Below are 21,224 nucleotides of genomic sequence, written 5' to 3' on the forward strand. Positions count from 1 at the left end.
TGCATCTATGTAGAAAGAGGGGAAGGAATGGCCTTAGCCAGAGGAATGGATACCACATCTCCATTCCTACCAGGCAGGAAGGAGAAGAGAACTGGGGTAGAACCAGGTAGATATGGAATACATAAATTTAGTGGGCAAAGTTGAGGGAGTTCTGCTTTGTTCACGAAGATATGTGGTCATAAAATCCACCTCTGTTGCTGAACATTTAGGTTGCTTTCAATCTGTCACTAAAAAAAGAAGACTTAGTCAAAGGGTAAACACTTTTCTAAACCTCTGAATTTCCATTGCCAAAATACCCTTGAGAAAAAAAGGTTTTCCTATTTACACTGTTCTCCTCATACTGGATGACTATCTACTCCCCACCCCCCAGTCTTTCTGTCTTGGCATGTACTCTCATTATTGTTAAAAATATTTTAAGAGGAAAAAGACTGAACTTTTTAATGGTATTAGGTTAAGGGTAAATTCAAGTAGGCTTTATTTAAATATCATTTAAAAACATCATCCCATCAAATCACATAATAAAGATATGCACCTTTCAAAATGAAGTTGGAGATCAGATTTACTATTTTCATTATAGACAAAAATGTAATAAAAAGGCAAACAGCCAAAGAAATAAAGGTGGGTCATAAGAAACAACTTCCCAATAAAGAATATTATAGAAAAGTCTTCCATGAGAAACTTTTTGAATAGGATTCAGTAACAATCATCTGTCTGAGCAGAGGACAGAATCCTTTGATTACCTGAAAATCATTTGCAATTCAGATCAACAAGTAAAATCACCCACCAATGAAGTACACAAGTGCATTTTGCCACTGAACCCCCACAAGCTACAGGTTTTGTGCCAAAACCTTTTCTTCACTAAGACCTTATCATCACTAAGCTGGAAGCCAATGAGAATGAAGATAACAACCTAGATCTGGGTCAGGAATTATTTTTATTTCAGGTGAGGTACTGCACAACTCTCAAAGAGCAGGAGAAACAGGTCTTCCTTTCTTACCTTTACCATGAACGTGAAGTCTGTCAGGGCTGGGGAGTACACAGCCCCACCAGCACATGGGCCCATGATCAGAGAAATCTGAGGGATGACTCCGGATGCCATGACATTCCTCTGCCAAAAGAGAAAGGTAAAAATATCTGGTTACAGAGATATTTGAGGCATTATGTGTAGAAAGATAAAGGCAACAATAAAACTACTCTTGGCTTTTACTCACAGAAATTCGATCCTAGAGGCAAGAAACCTGATTAGTTTCTTTCAAAACTATATATGCAATTTGTCCCCATAACAAGTGGAATAGTTGGCCTATTACTTTCTGGGGCAAATACCCTCTCTCCTCTCCCTCCTCCTTTGCAGTAGTTCCCCAAAAGCTCCACCAGAACATGAGCTCATATAGAGCCATACCACTCTCACCCCAGCTCCAAACACACCTGAGGCCCAGCATCCCTGTCTCCACAAAGCTGTCTGGAAGGATGAATGAGAACCTTAGGCAGGACATACAGGAACAACTCTTATCCTGGAGCCATGACCTCCATTTGGAGTCCTTTGACAACCTCCACACAGGGTACCCAGCAGTTATAAGGCAAGGCTAAGAGGCAGATGCTACTTAACTCAGAGTCTTCAAGGTCTGCCCACCTCCCACTGTCCCCTCACTAGAGCATATGGGAAGACATAGTTAGTAGGAGCCAGAAAGGCTCCATGAAGACAATGGTGTTGTGAAGGGCCAAGCCTCAGACCACCTCCTAAGAAAGGTAAGATTGGGGTTGGAGGACCCAGGCAAGATAAGGGCCCAATGACTCCTTGCCTAACCCCCAACTTCTTTCCTTCCCCTGAGCTCTATCAGCTTAAAAAAAGAAACCCAACCTCCTCACCCCCCCCCCCCCAACACACACACACTTTTAGCACTGCCTTGGCTCTCGGATCAACTTCTATAAATCACAAGACACAGCTAAGGACATTACAAAAGGGCATCTATCTATAAAGAAAGGATTCTGGGAAGATGGTGGAGTTGGAAGCACTAGGCATCTATCTTCCTGTCTTTTTTAAAAAAATATATTTTTATTGATTTGAGAGAGGAAGGGAGAGGGAGAGAGAGATGGAAACATCGATGAGAGAGAATCACTCGATCCCCACTGAGGATCGAGCCGCAACCCAGGCATGTGCCCTTAACGGAATTGAACCAAGGACTTTTCAGTCTGCAGGCTGATGTTCTATCCACTGAGCCAAAACAATTAGGGCCTGTCTCCCTGTCTTAAAAACAACTGCAGTGGCATGCCGAAACCGGTTTGGCTCAGTGGATAGAGCGTCGGCCTGCGGACTGAAGGGTCCCGGGTTCGATTCCGGTCAAGGGCATGTACCTTGGTTGCGGGCACATCCCCAGTGGGAGGTGTGCAGGAGGCAGCTGATCGATGTTTCTCTCTCATCGATGTTTCTAGCTCTCTATCTCTCTCCCTTCCTCTCTGTGAAATATCAATAAAATATATTAAAAAAAAAAAAAAAAAAAAACAACTGCAGTGGCATAATCTGTCCGATGTAACTTTTGGGAACTCTGAACTCTATTGAAGGCTTTCAACTTTCAGGAGAAATGTGAAGGGTAAATTGTGGTTAACTTGCATCCATTTCAGCTCTTAGCACATAGCAGCTACCAATTTTCGAACCCAGCCATAAGGCAGGGAGCTGTTCACTTGTTTCTGGAGCAATTCACATAGAGCTTTCAGAAGTCAGGGTAGGTAAACAGGATCCTGTCCTCCATATATCAGGAATCTGTGTTCTGATCTTCAGTTTGTGATTCTAATCTCACAAGTGCAGTTAGAGAAGTGGATGGCCATTATTATACCTCCCTCCACTGTTGCAAGCTGTCCACTCCCCAGCTCCAATCACTACAGAAATGCAAATCAAAACTAAAATGACATACCACATCACATGCATTATGATGGCCACTAATAAAGAAAAAACAACAACAAAAAAACAGAAAACAAGTAGTGTTGGTGAGAATGTGCAGAAATTGGAACCCATTGTTGAAGTGAATATACTAGTAAAATGGCACAGCCACTGTAGAAAACAGTATGGAGTTTCCTCAAAATTTTTAAAGAGAATTATCATATGATCCAGAAATTTCATTTCTAGGGATACACCAAGAGAATGTAAAGCTGGGTCTCAAAGAGGTATCTGTACACCTAGGTTCACAGCAACATTACAACTCACAATAGCTAAAATATGGAAACAACCCAAATTCCAATCAATCACTCTAGGCCCAGAAAAACATCAAAACCAGAAGCAACACCACTGCTGACCTCAGGACCAGCAGCCCTGACTAATGACCCACTGCCCTGACACCAACCAATCAGTGGAGACCACGACCCTAAAGAGACACACCTGGAAAGCTGATAACTATTCCACTAAAATCCTCCCCTTAAACTTCTCCTAAAATCCCCACCCTTAAAAGCCCTTAGTACCAAGGACCCAGCATACTTTCCCTCCTGGGCACATTACCTTTACCTTCCTCTCTCCTAAGCTCCAAGGGCCTTTCTTTTACCTTTGTAATTTGTTTCGTGAACTCATTTCTTCTACAGCTCACTTGTTCTACTTCTTTTTTTTTTTTTTTAAATGGCAGGATTTCATTCTTTTCTTTTTTTTTTAAATATATTTTATTGATATTTTACAGAGAGGAAGGGAGAGGGATAGAGAGCTAGAAACATCGATGAGAGAGAAACATCGATCAGCTGCCTCCTGCACAACTCCCACTGGGGATGTGCCCGCAACCAAGGTACATGCCCTTGACCGGAATCGAACCCGGGACCCTTCAGTCCGCAGGCCGACACTCTATCCACTGAACCAAACCGGCTAGGACTCACTTGTTCTACTTCTGCGACTTTCTAAATACACTTTCTCTTATAGTTTGAGTCTTGGCTCTGAATTCTTTCCTAGCCAGAACTCAAGTACTGAAGTTGTTGAACCAAGGTCCAGTCTGACTCCACTGGTGTAATATCTGATACTGTTCTCAGCCACCACCACCAAGAGGAGGGGATGGAGTAAGAGGAGGGGAAGAGAAGGGAGGAGGAATAGGGAAGAGGAGGAGGAGGAAGAAAAGATGATAATGACCAAAGCCTGAAGATCCTGAAGGAAAGCTTTAAATGTACTAAAATATACACTACAGCCCTCACTGGTTTGGCTCAGTGGATAGAGCGTCGGCCTGCGGACTGAAAGGTCCCAGGTTCGATTCCAGTCAAGGGCATGTACCTTGGTTGCACGCACATCCGCAGTGGGCGGTGTGCAGGAGGCAGCTGATCAATGTTTCTCTCTCATCGATGTTTCTAACTCTCTATCCCTCTTCCTTCCTCTCTAAAAAATCAAAAAAATATATTTTTTAAAAAATGAATAAAATATACACTACATTAATCTCAGAAGAAGAAAATAAAGAGGCAGCTAAAATATTCCATATTCATAGATTGGAAGAATTAATATTGTTAAAATGTGCCACACTACGCAAACAAACGACATACTCAATGCAATCCCTATCAAAATCCCAATGGCATTTCTCACAAAAGAACAGAGAAATCCTAAAATCTGTATGAAAAACCCCAAATAGCCAAAGCAATCTTGATAGAGAAGAACAAACATGGAAGCATCACACTCCCGGCTTTCAAAATATAATACAACGCTGTAGTAGTCAAAACAATATAGTATTGCATTAAAATAGTGACACAGATCAATGGAACAGAATAGAATGCCCAGAATTAAACCCACACATATAAGGTCAATTATTTAACAACAAAAGAGCCAAGTATATGCAATGGGGAAAGGAGAGTCTCTTCAATAAATGGTCTTAAAAAAATGGATAGCCACATGCAAAAGAATGAAACAACCTTACACTGTATGCAAAAATAAACTCAACATGAATTAAAGATTTGAACGTAAAATCAGAAACCATAAAACTCCTAGCAAAAAACTTAAGTGGTAAGCTCCTTGACAAAGGTCTTGCAATAATTTTTAAAATCTGACACTAAAAGCAAAAGCAACAAAAGCAAAAATAAATAAGAGAGACTACAACAAGCTAAAAAGCTTCTGCAGAGCAAAGGAAACTATGAACAAAATGAAAAGATTACCCATGGAATGGGAGATAATACTGCAAATCATATATCTAATAAGGCGCTAATATCCGAAATATGTAAAGAACTCATACAACTTAATAGAAAAGAAAAAAAAAACTGATTAAAAAATGGGCAGAGGATCTAAATAGACATTTTTCCACAGAAACATACAGAAGGCCAATAGGTGCATGACCACATAATGAACATTACTAATCATCAGGAAAATGAAAATCAAAATAACATGAGATATCACCGCACACCTGTCAGAAAAGCTATTATCAAAAAGACTAAAAATGCCCTGACTGGTTTGGTTCAGTGGATAGAGTTGGCCTGCGGGACTGAAGGGTCCCAGGTTCGATTCCGGTCAAGGGCATGTACCTTGGTTGCGGGCACATCCCCAGTAGGGGGTGTGCAGGAGGCAGCTGATCGATGTTTCTAACCCTCTATCCCGTCCCCTTCCTCTCTGTAAAAAATCAATAAAATATATTTTTTAAAAAAACTAAAAATAACAAGTGTGGCAAGGATTGAAGCAAAGGAAACCCTATGCACTGTTGGTGGGAATGTAAACTGGTACAGTCACAACGGAAAACAGTATGGAGGTTCCTTAAGACTTTAAAAATAGAACTACTATATAATCCAGCAATTCTACTTCTGTGTTCTTATCTGAATAAAATAAAAACATGAACTCGAAAAGATACATGCACTACTATGTTCATTGAAACATTATTTACAAAAGCCAAGATATGGGAACAACCTACATGCTCATCAATGAGTGAATGGATAAAGAAATCGTAGCACACACAAGGGAATAGGTCAAGGGAAGAAGAAAGGAATAGAGAACTACAAAACCAACCAAAAGATAATTAACAAAATGTCAATAAGTACATACTTATCAATAATTACTCTAAATATAAATGGATTAAATATTCCAGCAAAAATACATTAGGAGTGGCTGAATGGATTAAGAAACATGACCCGCCCAGGTTCCTCTAGCTTGCTTACCAATGCAGACTATACCACCGGCCAGGTCTTTGATTTGTCTGAGAAATTAGAACAGTCAGAAGCTCAGATGGGACAAGGGAGTTTCGTGTTGGGTTTAGAAACACACGACCAAAAGTCAGAAGACAAACTTGCCAAAGCTACTCGAGACAGCTGTAAAACGACCATAGAAGCTATCCATGGATTGATGTCTCAGGTTATTAAGGATAAACTGTTTAATCAAATTAACGTCTCTTAAACAATCACTAAGTAGTACTTTTGCCTGAAAGCCAGTGTGAGAAAAATACTCAAGTAACACTTTAAAAACAGTTACCAAAAATCTGATTAGAAGTTTAAGGTGCTCTGAAGTGTCCTGAATATATTAACATCCTGTAATAAAAGTCCTTAAAATGAAGAAGAAAAAAAAAAAGAAAAATGAGAAACTTCATGCACTGTTGGTGGGATTATAAATTCGTACAGCCACTATGGAAAACAATATGGAGATTTCCTCAAAAAATTAAAAATAGAACTGTTACAGGATTTCAGGACCGGAGGAATAGGGAAACTGAAACAGGAAGTTAAAATAAGGCCAAACAGTGTGGGCAATTTGCAGTCAGCTTGTAACTAACAAACCATTATCTTCCCAGCCAAGGACATGAGAGAAACTAGTTTTTAAAAAACCTCCCCAATAAGAGAATGCAGAAAGGGAGGGGAAAAGAAGAAAGAAAAAAGGGCAGTTTTCCCTAGTAGGTTTGGCTCAGTGGATGGAGCGTCAGCCTGAGGACTGGGGAGTCCCAGGTTTGATTCCGGTCAAGGGCACATGCCAGGGTTGCAGGCTTGGTCCCCAGTGTGGGACATGTGGAGGGCAGCCGATCAATGATTCTCTCTTATCATCAATGTTTGTCTCTCTCTCCCTCTCTCTTCCTCTCTAAACTCAATAAAAATTAAACAAATATATATTTTTTAAAAGAAGAAGAAGTAGAAAGGGCAGTTTTACTCCATACACAGAGAAGACAGCAGTTTCAAGGCTTGGCAAAAATTGCCAGGAGTTTCTCATGATTTCTAGGAAGGGCACAACAAAGTAAAAAAAAAAAAAAAAAGTGAGGGGGAGACCTTGAGAATTAATCTGTACCAAAATATTCAGCAGAGGAATTTTGAGAACTATAGATAGGTTATATAATACCTCGAACCCCCATGCAACCTGCTCTTCAGATTAGCTGAGAGCCCATCTGCGCTTCATAAGCCATATGTATAGGTTTGCTTGCTTGCTTTACTTTTTCAATAAAGGTGCATGCTTTAATTGCTTTAATAAATTGGCTTTTCAGCCCTAGCCGGTTTGGCTCAGTGGCTAGAGCATCTGACTGTGGACTGAACGTCCCAGGATCAATTTTGGTGTAGGGCATATGCCCGGGTTGTGGGCTCAATCCCCAGTAGGGGGCGTGCAGAAGGCAGCTGATCAATGATTCTATCTCATCATTGATGCTTCTATCTCTCTCTCTCTCTCTCCCTCTGCTTTCTTCTCTTAAATTAGTGGTCGGCAAACTGCGGCTCATGAGCCACATGTGGCTCTTTGGCCCCTTGAGTGTGGCTTTTCCACAAAATACCAAGGCCTGGGCGAGTCTATTTTGAAGAAGTGGAGTTAGAAGAAGTTTAAGTTTAAAAAATTTGGCTCTCAGAAGAAATTTCAATCATTGTACTGTTGATATTTGGCTCTTTTGACTAATGAGTTTGCCGACCACTGTCTTAAATCAATAAAAATATCTATCTATACTAATAAAAGGGTAATATGCAAATTGGTCAGGACACCCTCACAGTAATGACCGAACAGCAGGCTGCCTGGGGCAACAAGGCCGGCAGGGGGGTTAGTGAGGGACGACCAAACGACTGAACAGCAGGCTGCGTGGGGTGACCAGGCCGGCAGGGGGGGCAGTGAGGGACAATCAGGCTGGCAGGCAGAGGCAGTTAATGGTAATCAGGCTGGTGTGGGGGCAGCCTGATCACCCCTAAACCGAGATCAAGCCTAAACCATCAGTTGGACATCCCCTGAGGGGTCCTGGATTGGAGAGGGTGCAGGCTAGGCTGAGGGGACCCCCCCCCCCGTGCACGAATTTCATGCACCGGGCGTCTAGTATATATATATATATATAAGGCTAATATGCTAAGTGTCCAACCATCCAACCGGTCACTATAACACGCACTGACCACCAGGGGGCAAATGTTCAACACAGGAGCTGCCGTAACATGCACTGGCCATTTGCAAAAAAAAAAAAAAAAAATGGCACCACGGGTTAGGGTTAGGGTTAGGGTTAGGGTTAGGGTTAGAAAAAAAAAAATGGCACCACGAACCTGGCGCCCACAATGCAACACTCGGCTTCCCCCAAGTGGGACAAAGGCTCTGCCACCACCCCGGAGCGACACCCCACCACATGGCAGCCCGTGCTGCCAAGACCCCATGGCACAAAATGCAGCCCACAGCCCAGCCCGGAAACGGTCACTGTGGGTGCCAGGTAATGACATCATGTAGCAACACCTGGCTTCCTCTCCCTAGCGACTAGCCTCCTTAGAGTTTCTTCAGCCCAGGAACACAACTTCCTTTACAGCCAGGTGGAAACATTTTAAACTTTAAACAAATGTCTGTGAAGTGTTTTCCTGTGCCTCATCTCATTTGATCCTCACAGAAGTCCTGGAGTAGGTAGATAGGAGACTTGGTGGAATCCTATTTTCTTTTCATTAGCCAGAAAACAAAGATTTAGAAACTTGACCCAACTGAAAAGAAGAAATGGTGAACCTTGAAAATGACTTCAGGTTTTCTCACTGCACAAAATATAGTCAAACACTGCTGCAGTTAAATATTTTACCCTTTGTTCTCCTGCGTGATCTACAATAATAATCTGTTTCATGTTGATATTTACTGCTGTGTTGCTGACAATTACCTGAAAGAGAAGTTGGGGTGCTTCACTGGGCTGGAAAAAGTTTAGCTACATCAGAAAGCAGGTCTAATTAAGCAAGTTTATTATATATATATATATATATATATATATATATATATATATATATACACACACATACACACACACATATATGTATGTGTGTATATATATATATACATATATATATGAGGCCCAACGCACAAAATTCGTGCAAGGGTAGGCCTTCCTACATAGAAAGAGAGGGCTCACGGCTGGCGAGCGCAGTGGTGGTGACAGGAGTCTCTCCTGCCTCCGTGGCAGCAAGCCAAGTGGTAAGGAGCAGCAAGCAGGTGGGCAGTAAGGAGCGAAGGGTCCCGGACTGTGAGAGTGATTTCCAACTATTGGCTTTGGCCCGTTCCCCTGAGAAACAGGCCTAATCCGGCAGGCGGACACCCCCTGAGGGGTCCCAGACTGCGAGAGGGTGCAGACCGGGGTGAGGGACCCCCCACCCCCGCCAGTGCACAAATTTCATGCACCAGGCCTCTAGCTATAGATAAAAGGCTAAGTTGACTCGCACATGCGTGATACATATAAAGCTCTTGCTGGCGCCAATCACATGCATGTATTTCGATCTGTCATTGTCAATCGTGAATTTGGTTAACACTTCTATTGTAGAGAAAGGGCAAATAGCGATATTAAAATATTTTTCTAATTAATTTCCTTTCAAAGTGCATGAATTCATGCACTGGGCCACTAGTATGAAAATAAATAAGTTTTAAAATAATCATAAAAATAAATTGGCTTTTCACAATGCAGTCAAGGTCTCTCATATAAATTCATTTATATGAGAAGACAAAGATCGAGGTTGGGAACAGCCCTCTCCCACTGACTTAGGGGCCTGTCCAGTAACACCTCTCCAGTGTTGGTGCGAGGTGCCTACAACAGAACTACCATACGACCCAGCAATTTCACTTCTGGGTATTTATCCAAAGAAAACAAAAACACTAATTAAAAAAGATATATGCACTCATATGTTCATTGCAGCTTTACAATAACCAAGAGATGGAAGCAACCTAAGTGTCCACTGATAGATGAATGGATAAATAAAAGGGGATATATACATGTATGTGTATATAGTGGAATATTATTCAGCAATAAAAAAGAATGAAATCTTGCTGTCTGCAACAACATGGATGGACCTAGGGGGTATTTGCTAACTGAAATAAGTCAAACAGAGAAAGAAAAATACCGTATGATTTCACTTATATGTGAAATCTAAAACAAAACAAATGAAAGAAAAAAAACATAGAAACAGACTCACAGAGGAAAATATTGATGGTTGCCAAAGGAAAAGCAGTAGAGGGAAGGGTAAAATTTTAAAAAAACAACCTCATGGCACAGTACTCTTAAGACTTGTTAATTTCACTGTGTATTTTGCCTCTAAGAATATAAAAAAGGTAACATAGTATGTAATGTGTCAAAATGTAATAGGTGTTGTGATTTAAAAATAAAGCAAGTGGCCCTAACCGGTTTGGCTGGGTGGATAGAGTGTCGGCCTGCGGACTGAAAGGTCCCAGGTTCGATTCCGGTGAAGGGCATGTACCTTGGTTGCAGGCACATCCCCAGTAGGGAGTGTGCAGGAGGCAGCTGATCGATGTTTCTCTCTCATCAATGTTTCTAACTCTCTATCCTTCCCCCTTCCTCTCTGTAAAAAAACAATAAAATATATTTTAAAAAATAAAAAATAAAGCAAGTGAAGGGGTAGAGTTTGAGTCTTGGGACTTGAGTCTTGGTGGCTAAGATAAGGGGTAATGTTTCCTAGCTTGCTTTGTTCCCCAGAACCTGCATCTCATTCATTCATTCATTCAACAAGTGTCTGAGTGCCCACTCTGTGACAGCCACTATTCTAGGCACTGATGTTAGAACATTGGGGAGGGGAAAGGCACAAAAAAATTAAAAACCTCTTGTCTTCATGGTGCTTATATTTCAGTGAGAGAAACAGACAACAAACAAGTAGCTCGGCCTGCGTGGCTCAGTGGTTGAGCATCGACCTATGAGTCAGGAAGTCACAATTCAGTTCCCCGTCAGGGCACATGCCCAGGTTGCGGGCTCGATCCCCAGTATGGGGTGTGCAGGAGGCAGCTGATCAATGATTCTTATCATTAATGTTTCTCTCCCTCTCTCTTCCTCTCTGAAATAAATAAAAAAATATATATTTTTTAAAAGTAAAATATATGGTTTAACAATGTGGAAAGTGTTATGAAGAAGTATAAAGCAGGGAAGGGGAATAGTAAATCCAATTTTAAATAATGTGATCAGGAGTGGGCCTCAATGAGAAGACTATATTTGGGAGGAAAGCCAGAAGATATGAAGACCCAACCATGCAGGGGGAAGAAAGGAATTGTGATATAAATATATACACAATGGAAGATTGCTCAGCAATAGAAAGAGAATGACATCTCGCCATTTGCAACAACATGAATAGATCTCCAGGGCATTCAGCCATGTGCAATAAGCCAGACTGAGAAAGACAAATACCATATGAGCTCTCTTGTATGTGGAAATCTAAAAATATATACATACATTTTTAAAACTAAGCTCACACATACAGAAAAGATTCATGGATGCCAGAGGTAGAGGCGTAGGGTAGAAGAAATGAGGGAACATCTTTATTTTTCAAGTTTAAATAAACTGAATAGAAATAAATATCTAAAGAAACCACTCCTTAGATGTGAGGACACAAAGAAGTTGAAAGTAAAAGGATGGAAAAAGATTTCTAGCCAATGAATAACCAAAATAGAGTCAGGGTGGCTATATTAATGTCAGACTAAATATCAAAGAAAGTTACATGAGACAAAGACAGACATATATTGATAAAAAGTTCAATACACTAAGAAGACATAACAGTTAAAAATATATATACACCTAACAACAGAGCCCTAATATATATGAAGGAAAAATTGAGAGAATTGAAAGGAGAAATAGAGAGATGTACAGTAAAAGCTAGACTTCAACACCCTGGTTCCAATAATGGATGGAACAACCAGACACAGAATCAGTAAGGAAATAATGGACTTGAACACTATAAACCAGTAGGTATAACAAACATCTACAGAGCACTGCTGCCAGCAAGAATATAATATACATTTTTTTCAAGTGCACATGGAACATTCTCCAGGAGAGACCATATACTAGGCCACAAAATAAGTCTCAATAAATTTAAAATGATTGAAGTCACACAAAGTATCTTCTAATAATAATGTAATGAAACTAAAGTAAGAAACTGAAAAATTCACAAATATATTAAAATTAATCCTAACACTCCAAAATAACCGACAAGTGAGAGAAAAAATTACAAAGGAAATAAAATACTTTGAGATCAATGAAAATGTAACACACCAAAACTGAAGGAAATATACAGAAAAACCGAACAACTGAACCACCAGTCGCTATGATGTGCACTGACCACCAGGGGGCATGCTCAGAACATGGCGGGCATCGGGCGCAGTGGGATGGTGGAGCAGGTAAGCAGGGGCGCCAGACCAAGGCGGGGTGCCGGTTGCTGTAATCGGGGCAAGCCTGTGGTGGTTACTGAAAATCCTTTGCTCCTGTGCACCACAGTCCCGCCCGGCTGCCAGCGTCAGCCCCACTTGCACCCGCAGCCAGCACCAAAGCCACCACTCACACCCGCTGCCAGCACCCAGCACTGATCCTGATTGCTCGGTGCTGTCAGTGGGTGCGAGAGGCTGCTGCCGGCCCCAATCACCGCTGAGGGCTTCTCCACCTCCCCCCCCTGCTCCTGAGGGGCGATCGGGGCAGCAGCCACTGCTCACACCCACTGACGGCGCCAGCCCCATTCGCACCCGCTGCTGGCACTGGCCCCAATTGCTCCATGCTGTCAGCAGGTGCAAGCAGGGCTGGCGCTGTCAGCACGTGGGGGCAGCGGGAGCGGGGCTGCTGGGAGAGAGGTGACTGGGGGCCGCAGCAGGAGGGGCCGGACCGGGGCATGGAGGATGGGCCGAGACCCACCCCTGTGCCCACCGCAGCCTCACAGCCCACAGTTCCTTTCAAGGTGCACGAATTCATGCACTGGGCCCCTAGTATAAATAAATAAATAAAGTGCTACATTAAAAAAAAAAAAATCAATTGTGCTTCCTCACGCTTTCAAACAACCCAAAAAGGAAATCAACAAAATTCCATTCACAATAGCATCAAAAAATAATAAAATCCTTAGGTACAAAGAACCAAAAAAGTGTAAGACATGCACCTGGCCAGCGTGGCTCAGTGGTTGAGCATCAACCTATGAACCAGGAGGTCACGGTTTGATTCCCGATCAGGGCATATGCCCAGGTTGTGGGGTAGATCCCCAGTGTGAGGTGTGCAGGAGGCAGCCAATCAATGATTCTCTCTCATCATTGATGTATTTCTCTCTCCCTTCCTCTCTGAAATCAATAAAAATATATTATTTTTAAAAAGTATAAGACACACATGCTAAAAATTACAAAATATTGTTGATATACAAAGAGGATCTAAATAAATGGAGAAACATTCCATCTTCATGTATTAGAAGACTCAATATATTAAAATATAAGTTTTTGCAAATTGATCTACAGACTCAATACAGTTCCTATCAAATCTCAGGAGGCATTTCTGTATAGTTGACAATGATGCAAAATTTTATATGGAAATGTAAAGGACCCAGAAGTATCAAAACAGTTTTTAAAAGAACAAGATTGGAGGATTTTACACAACTTCAAAACTTCTAGAAAGTTGCCAAAACCGGTTTGGCTCAATGGATAGAGCGTCAGCCTGCGGACTCAAGGGTCCCAGGTTCGATTCCGGTCAAGGGCATATATACCTTGGTTGCGGGCACATCCCCAGTAGGGGGCATGCAAGAGGCAGCTGATCGATGTTTCTCTCTCATCGATGTTTCTAACTCTCTATCCCTCAAAAAAAAAAACTACTAGAAAGTTGCCCTAGCCGGTTTGGCTCAGTGGATAGAGCATCAGCCTGCGGACTCAAGGGTCCCAGGTTCGATTCCGGTCAAGGGCATGTACCCTGGTTGCGGGCACATACCCAGTAGGGGGTGTGCAAGAGGCAGCTGATCGATGTTTCTCTCTCATCGATGTTTCTGGCTCTCTGTCCCTCTCCCTTCCACTCTGTAAAAAAATCAATAAAATATATTTTTTTAAAAAAACTACTAGAAAGCTAGAGTAATCAAGATAGGGTGGTTATGATGTAAGAATTAGCATACAAACCAATGGAAAAGAATCAACTCCAAAAATAAACCTTACATTTATGGTGAACTGATTTTCAAAAATGCCGAAACAATTCAATGGAGAAAGAATAGTCATGTCAATAAATGGTGGTGAGACAAGGTTGAATTTAGACCCTGACCTCACACCATATGCAAAAATTAACTCAAAATAGATTTACAGACCTAATATAAGAGAGCCAAACCTAGAAAACTCAATAAAAAAAACAAAATCTTCATGACTTTGTATTGGGCAGAATTCTTACATATGACTATAAAAGCATGATCCATAAAAAAAAATTAATAAATTGGACTTCACAATTTAAAGCTTTTTACACTTCAAATGCCACCATCCTATACAAAAGGCTAATATGCAAATTATCCCCTCGGGAAATCAACCGGCTGGGAGTTCGAACACTCGCTATGACGTGCGCTGACCACCAGGGGGCAGCGCGGAACAAAGGTCCCGACCGGCAGCTGGAAGGCCCTGATAAGCCCTGATCACCGGCCAGGCCTGGGAACCCTATTCATGCACAAATTTCATGTGCCGGGCCTCTAGTTAAGAAATAAAAGAGAAGCCACAGACTGGGAGAAAATATTTGCAAATCATATATCCAATAAAGGACTAGTATCTAAAATATATAAAGAACTCTTAGCCCTTTCCAGTGTTCTCAGTGCTTAAGAGCATTGACCCATACACCAAAGTGTCACAGGTTTGATTCCCAGCCAAGGACACGTACCTCGGTTGCAGGCTCAATCCCTGGCCCAGGTTGGGATATGCATGGGATGCAACCAATCAACGTGTCTCTCTCATAATGATTTCTCTCCATCCCCTCCACTCTCTCTAAAAATAAATGGAAAAATGTCCTCAGGTGAAGATTTAAAATCTTTTTAATTAAAAAAAAAAGATATGTACTCGTAGTGGGGTTGGATGAAAAAGGTGAACGGGATTAAAAAGAACAAATTGTAAGTTATAAAAATAGTCATGGGAGAGGAGAGACAAAATGGCGGTGGAATAGACAGACATGTCCCAAGCCTTGTCCTGGAGCAGATAGGAAGAACAGCTGAGGGTTGCACTGGGAGTGTTTGTTAGTGAGTTGAGGGACAGCTCTACTCCAGGAGACAGTGGGGGACTGCTGGACAAGGCTCCCCTGACCAGGCAGTCTCCACTGCTGCTGGGTTCCCGCCCGGAGCAACAGGATCAGACGCGGAGCACATGCCATCTTGAAGGGGAAAGTGGATGTTATCAGACGCCTGAAAAGCCCAGGGAATCTACACCTACAGCACCCACCGAACAGTTGCGAACCTGAGAACATCGGTCCCCAAGTAGCACAAGCACGCTGATTCAGAGGAGCTCTACACTCCACCACAGAAAGGTCAGATTTCGCCTGGGATAAGGTGAGGTCTCTGGTCCCGGCAGGAGAGAGAAATGCACGCACTGCGGGAGCTGGAGACCTGGGGAAGTCTGCGCCTAGGAAAATCCGTGGCTGTTGGGGCTGGCATGATCCATGAATGTGGAAGGGGGTCCACAGAGCTGCTAACAGAAGGGAACTCTAAAAAGCAAACCCATGCCCTACCGGTTTGGCTCAGTGGATAGAGGGTCAGCCTGTGGACTCAAGGGTCCCAGGTTCGATTCCGGTCAAGGGCATGTACCTTGGTTGCGGGCACATCCCCAGTAGGGAGTGTGCAGGAGGCAGCTGACAGATGTTTCTAACTCTCTATCCCTCTCCCTTCCTCTCTGTAAAAAATCAATAAAATATGTTTTTTTAAAATAATAAAAATAATAAAAATAAAAATAAAAAGCAACTCATTTTGATCTGGGCACAAAAGGACAGCATAAACATTTTAAAAGTGTGCCGGCTGCTTAGACCCAAGGGGAAAAAGACTGCACAGACTTGCGTGCAGCCCTGGATTCGCACACTTACTCTGGCTCTTTTTTTTTCCTCTTTAAATCCTTGCTTCTGATTACTAAGCCCAATACATAGGATCACCCAATTGGGGTCACTCTAAGAGACTGCAGGGGAAAGTTGTTTTTCTGGAAACTGGGGTTCAGAGCGGGGAATAACCATCAGAGAACCAGCTCTGGGGCAACCCACTCCACCAAACCGGTATTAAGTGCCACAGGGAAAACAAATCTAAACTCTAGCTAGAGAGGACCTATAGACCCGGAGGTCAATCTGGAAACACTGCCACCCAGGGGTTGAAACACAAATTGACTCCTGTGTAAAAACAAAGGAAAATAAGAAATAGAGACGTATTGCTTGCTTAAAAATCAGGACTGGCTTACAACAATGAGGAGCAGTGGAATGCAGGGAACTTCAAAACTGTACTGACTAGGAAACAGGTGTGCCAAACAGAACAGTAGAGGAAGTGAATGACCTTAACTACTGCACATTTTTTTTTCATCTTTTACTTAAGAAACTAATTTTTTTTCTTTTTTCCACACTTGATTTTACCTTTTTAATTATTACATTTTTACTTTCAATCAGTATTATTACGACTACAATTTTACCTTTTTTTAAAAAAAAAACAAGTGTCATTTTATTTTCTCTTTATTTTACTTTGGGATTAGTGTTCTACATTCTATTTTCATCTTTCCTTTAGCATCATTTTACTCTATCTCAACTTTACCTTTATGCCAACACTCTCTTCCTCACTTTCCCCCTTTTGTTGTCCTGTTTCTCTTACCCTATTCCTGTTTTAGATTTTCCCCATTCCTTCTTTTTACCCCGTTAAAATTTCACCCTACTTATATATCTAATTTCCAATCCCCTGCTCCAAGTCCATACACACCTCTCTTCTCTTTCTTCACTATCCAAAATTTTTTCTCTCTGTCCTTATGTTGTTGTTAGCTTGATTATTGATTATATTTTTCATGCTTGTTTGAGAGATTGTTTTTCTTTTTCTTTTTTTTTGTTTCTTTTTTTGTTTGTTTGTTTTTTGCTTCTGTTTTCCCTTGCCTTGCTTGATATTAGTTGTTGTTTGTAGTTGGCATTCACCTCCGGATACTTGTTGCTGGCATTTGTTGGGATTAGTGGCTGTTCTATTGGAGTTTTCTCCCCATATATATAGTTTTTTCCCATCTTCTTTCTTATGCTCTCTCTTTTCTCTACTTTTTTTTCCTTTTCCCAATTTCATTTTTGCACTCCTCTTTTTTTCTCTTTTTTTTTCTCTTCTTCTTTCTCTCCTTTTCTCTAATTCGCCTTTCTCCAGTGGTCACCTTTATTTGGGGTTATTAATATCATGAATATATTTGTGTTCAGTCCCTTGTATGTTGTACCTGGTTGTGTTGTATTTTGTGCCTTTAAATCAACGCAGGAGAGAGAGAACTACATAACCAGACAACGGAGAAGAGAGATCACGGGGAGACAAAGAAACAGCCTGCATATGAAAGAAAAGCAGGCATCACCAGAAAAGGAAGTAAATGAAATGGAGGCAAGCAACCTGTCAGAGAAAGAATTCAGAGAAATGGTCATAAGGTGGCTGAAAAGAATGGAAGACAAATTCAACAATATGTGTAAGAACCAAGAGGAAATGAAGAACCAAGAAGAAATGAAAAATGACATCGCTGCTGTAAAGAACTCAATAGAAAGCATCAAGAGTAGACTAGAAGAAGCAGAGGACCGCATCAGTGAGCTAGAAGACAAGGTAGGATAAAATACCCAAATAGAGCAGCTTCTAGAAAAAAATAATTAAAAAGCGGGAGTAGAGCCTAAGGGAACTTTGGGACAACAAGAAACCAAACAACATCCCCATTATAGGGGTTCCAGAAGGAGAGGAAACTGAACAAGGAATAGAAAACTTGTCTGAAGAAATAATGACAGAAAACTTCCATGATATAGGGAAGAAAAACCCCACACAAATCCAAGAAGCTCACAGAGTCCCAAGCAAAATGAACTCCAAAAGACCGACGCCAAGGCACGTTGTAATTAAATTAGCAAACACCAACGACAAAGTAAGAATCTTTTTTTTTTAAAAATATATTTTATTAATTTTTTTACAGAGAGGAAGGGAGAGGGATAGAGAGATAGAAACATCGATGAGAGAGAAACATCGATCAGCTGCCTCCTGCACACTCCCCACTGGGGATGTGCCCGCAACCAAGGTACATGCCCTTGACCGGAATCGAACCTGGGACCCTTCAGTCCGCAGGCCGATGCTCTATCCACTGGGCCAAACCGGTTTCGGCGACAAAGTAAGAATCTTAAAAGCGGCCAGAGAGAGACAGAAAGTTACCTACAAAGGAACTCCCATCAGACTAGCGAGTGATTTCTCAACAGAAACTCATCAGGCCAGAAGGGAATGGAATAAAATATACAAAGTCATGCAAAGGAAGGGTCTGAATCTAAGAATCCTGTACCCAGCAAGGCTATCAATCAAAATTGAAGGTGAAATCAGGAGCTTCACAGATAAAAAAGGATTAAGGGAGATTATTACCACCAAACCAGCAATGCAAGAAATGCTAAAGGGTCTGCTGTAAAAAAAACAGAAATAGGAAGCGAAGAAGGAACACAGGGGTAAAGAATTAAAATGGCGACAAACGCCCTGGCCGGCTTGGCTCAGTGGATAGAGCGTTGGCCTGCGGACTCAAGGGTCCAAGGTTCGATTCCGGTTAAGGGCATGTACCTTGGTTGCGGGCACATCCCCAACAGGGCGTGTGCAGGAGGCAGCTGATCGATGTTTCTCCTTCATCGATGTTTCTAACTCTCTATCCCTCTCCCTTCATCTCTGTAAAAATCAATAAAATATATTTTTTAAAAAATGGCAACAAACAAGTACCTATCAATAATAACTTTAAATGTAAATGGATTAAATGGTCCAATCAAAAGACATAGGGTAAAGGATTGGATAAGAAAACATGACCCATATATCTGCTATCTACAAGAAACCCACCTCAGAAAAAAAGACGCATGCAGACTGAGGGTGAAGGGATGGAAAATGGTTTTTCAGGTGAATGGAAATGAAAAAAAAGCTGGGGTAGCAATACTTATATCTGACAAATTAAATCTCAAAGTGAAGGACATAAAATGAGATAAAGAAGGCCACTTCATAATACTAAAGGGAGCAATTCATCTAGAAGAAATAACTCTAGTAAACATATACAGGAGCACCCAAATACATAAAAAAACTCCTGGAGGATATCAAGGGAGAGACTGACAGCAATACAATCATAGTAGGAGACTTTAATACCCCACTATCACCATTGGACAAATCCTCTAAACAAAAATTCAGCAAAGAAACATCAATCCTAAATGACTCACTACACCAGATGGAATTAATTGACATCTTCAGAACATTTTACCCCAAAGCCACAGAATATACATTCTTCTCAAGTGCAAATGGGTCATTTTCAAAGATAGACCAAATATTGGGTCACAGGCAAAGTCTCTTCAAATTCAAGATAGAAATCATATCAAGCACCTTCTCAGATCACAGTGGCATAAAACTGGAAATCAACTACAATAAAAACAATCCAAAAAAATCAAACACATGGAGACTAAATAGCATGCTATTAAACAATGACTGGATTACCAGAGAGATCAAAGAAGAAATAAAAAACATCATGGCAACAAACAACAATGAAAACACAACATTCCAAAATCTATGGGACACAGCAAAAGCAGTCTTGAGAGGGAAGTTCATAGCTCTACAAGCCTACTGCAAAAAAAAACAAGAAACAATGGTAATAAATTACCTAACCCTACAACTCAAAGCGTTTGAAAGAGAGCAACAAGAAAAGCCCAGTGTAAGCAGAAGGAAGGAAATAATAAAGGTGAGAGCGGTGATAAACGACATAGAGACCAAAAAAAAAAAAAATACAAAAGATCAACAAAACCAAGAGCTGGTTCTTTGAAAGGATAAACAAGATTGATGAACCTCTAGCCAGGCTCACCAAGAAGCAAAGAGAGAGGACCCAAATAAACAAAATCAGAAATGAAAGAGGAGAAATAACAACAGACCCCACCGAAACACAAAGGATTGTTAAAAAATACTATGAACAACCCTATTCCAACAAACTGGACAATCTGGAGGATATGAACATATTCCTAGAAAAATACAACCTTCCAAAACTCAATCAGGAAGAATCTAAACACCTCAAGAGGCCAATAACTATGGAAGAAATTGAAGCAGTCATCAAAAAGCTTCCAGCAAACAAAAGCCCGGGGCCAGATGGCTTCACAGGGGAGTTTTACCAAACATTCAAGGAAGAACTAAAACCTATCCTCCTCAGACAATTCCAAAAAATTCAAGAGGAAGGAACACTTCCAAGCTCCTTCTATGAAGCCATCACCCTAATACCAAAACCAGATAAAGACAACACAATGAAAGAGAATTACAGGCCAATATCCCTCGTGAACATAGATGCCAAATCCTCAACAAAATTCTAGCAAATCGGATCCAGCAGTACATCAGAAAGATCATACACCATGACCAAGTAGGATTTATCCCAGGGATGCAAGGATGGTACAATATCCGCAAATCAATAAACGTGATACATCACATAAATAAATTGAGATATAAAAATCACAGTCATATCAATTGATGCAAAAAAAGCATTTGACAAAATCCAACACCCTTTCTTAATAAAAACTCTCAGCAAGATGGGAACAGAAGGATCATACCTCAACATAATAAAAGCCATATATGATAAACTCACAACCAACATCATATTCAATGGGCAAAAGCTAAAAACATTTCCCCTAAGAACAGGAACAAGACAGGTATGCTCACTCTCACCATTCCTGTTCGACATAGTACTGGAAGTATTAGCCATTGCAATTAGACAAGAAGAAATAAAAGGCATCCAAATTGGAAAAGAAGAAGTAAAGCTGTCCTTATTTGTACATAAAAAACCGGAAAGACTCCATCAAAAAACTATTAGACTTAATAACTGAATTCGGCAATGTAGCAGGATACAAAATTAACGCCAAGAAATCTATGGCATTTCTATACACCAATAATGAACTTACAGAAAAAGAGACTAAAAAAGCAATCCC

The 21,224-nt window shown here is 41.2% G+C and overlaps 1 protein-coding gene across 3 annotated transcripts in view; it reads right to left on the reverse strand.

Moving 5' to 3' along the window:
• PCCB (propionyl-CoA carboxylase subunit beta) overlaps positions 1-21,224 on the reverse strand; it is an 88,302-nt gene that overhangs the window by 48,142 nt on the left and 18,936 nt on the right. For all 3 annotated transcript variants that reach the window (XM_080674897.1, XM_080674895.1, XM_080674896.1), the window contains one exon: positions 998-1,108. In XM_080674897.1, the coding sequence (XP_080531023.1) occupies positions 998-1,108 (111 nt within the window). The remainder of the gene's footprint in view (positions 1-997; positions 1,109-21,224) is intronic.

This window comes from Plecotus auritus (assembly GCF_963455305.1).
Source record: "Plecotus auritus genome assembly, chromosome: 6".
NCBI classification, from domain to species: Eukaryota; Metazoa; Chordata; class Mammalia; order Chiroptera; family Vespertilionidae; genus Plecotus; species Plecotus auritus.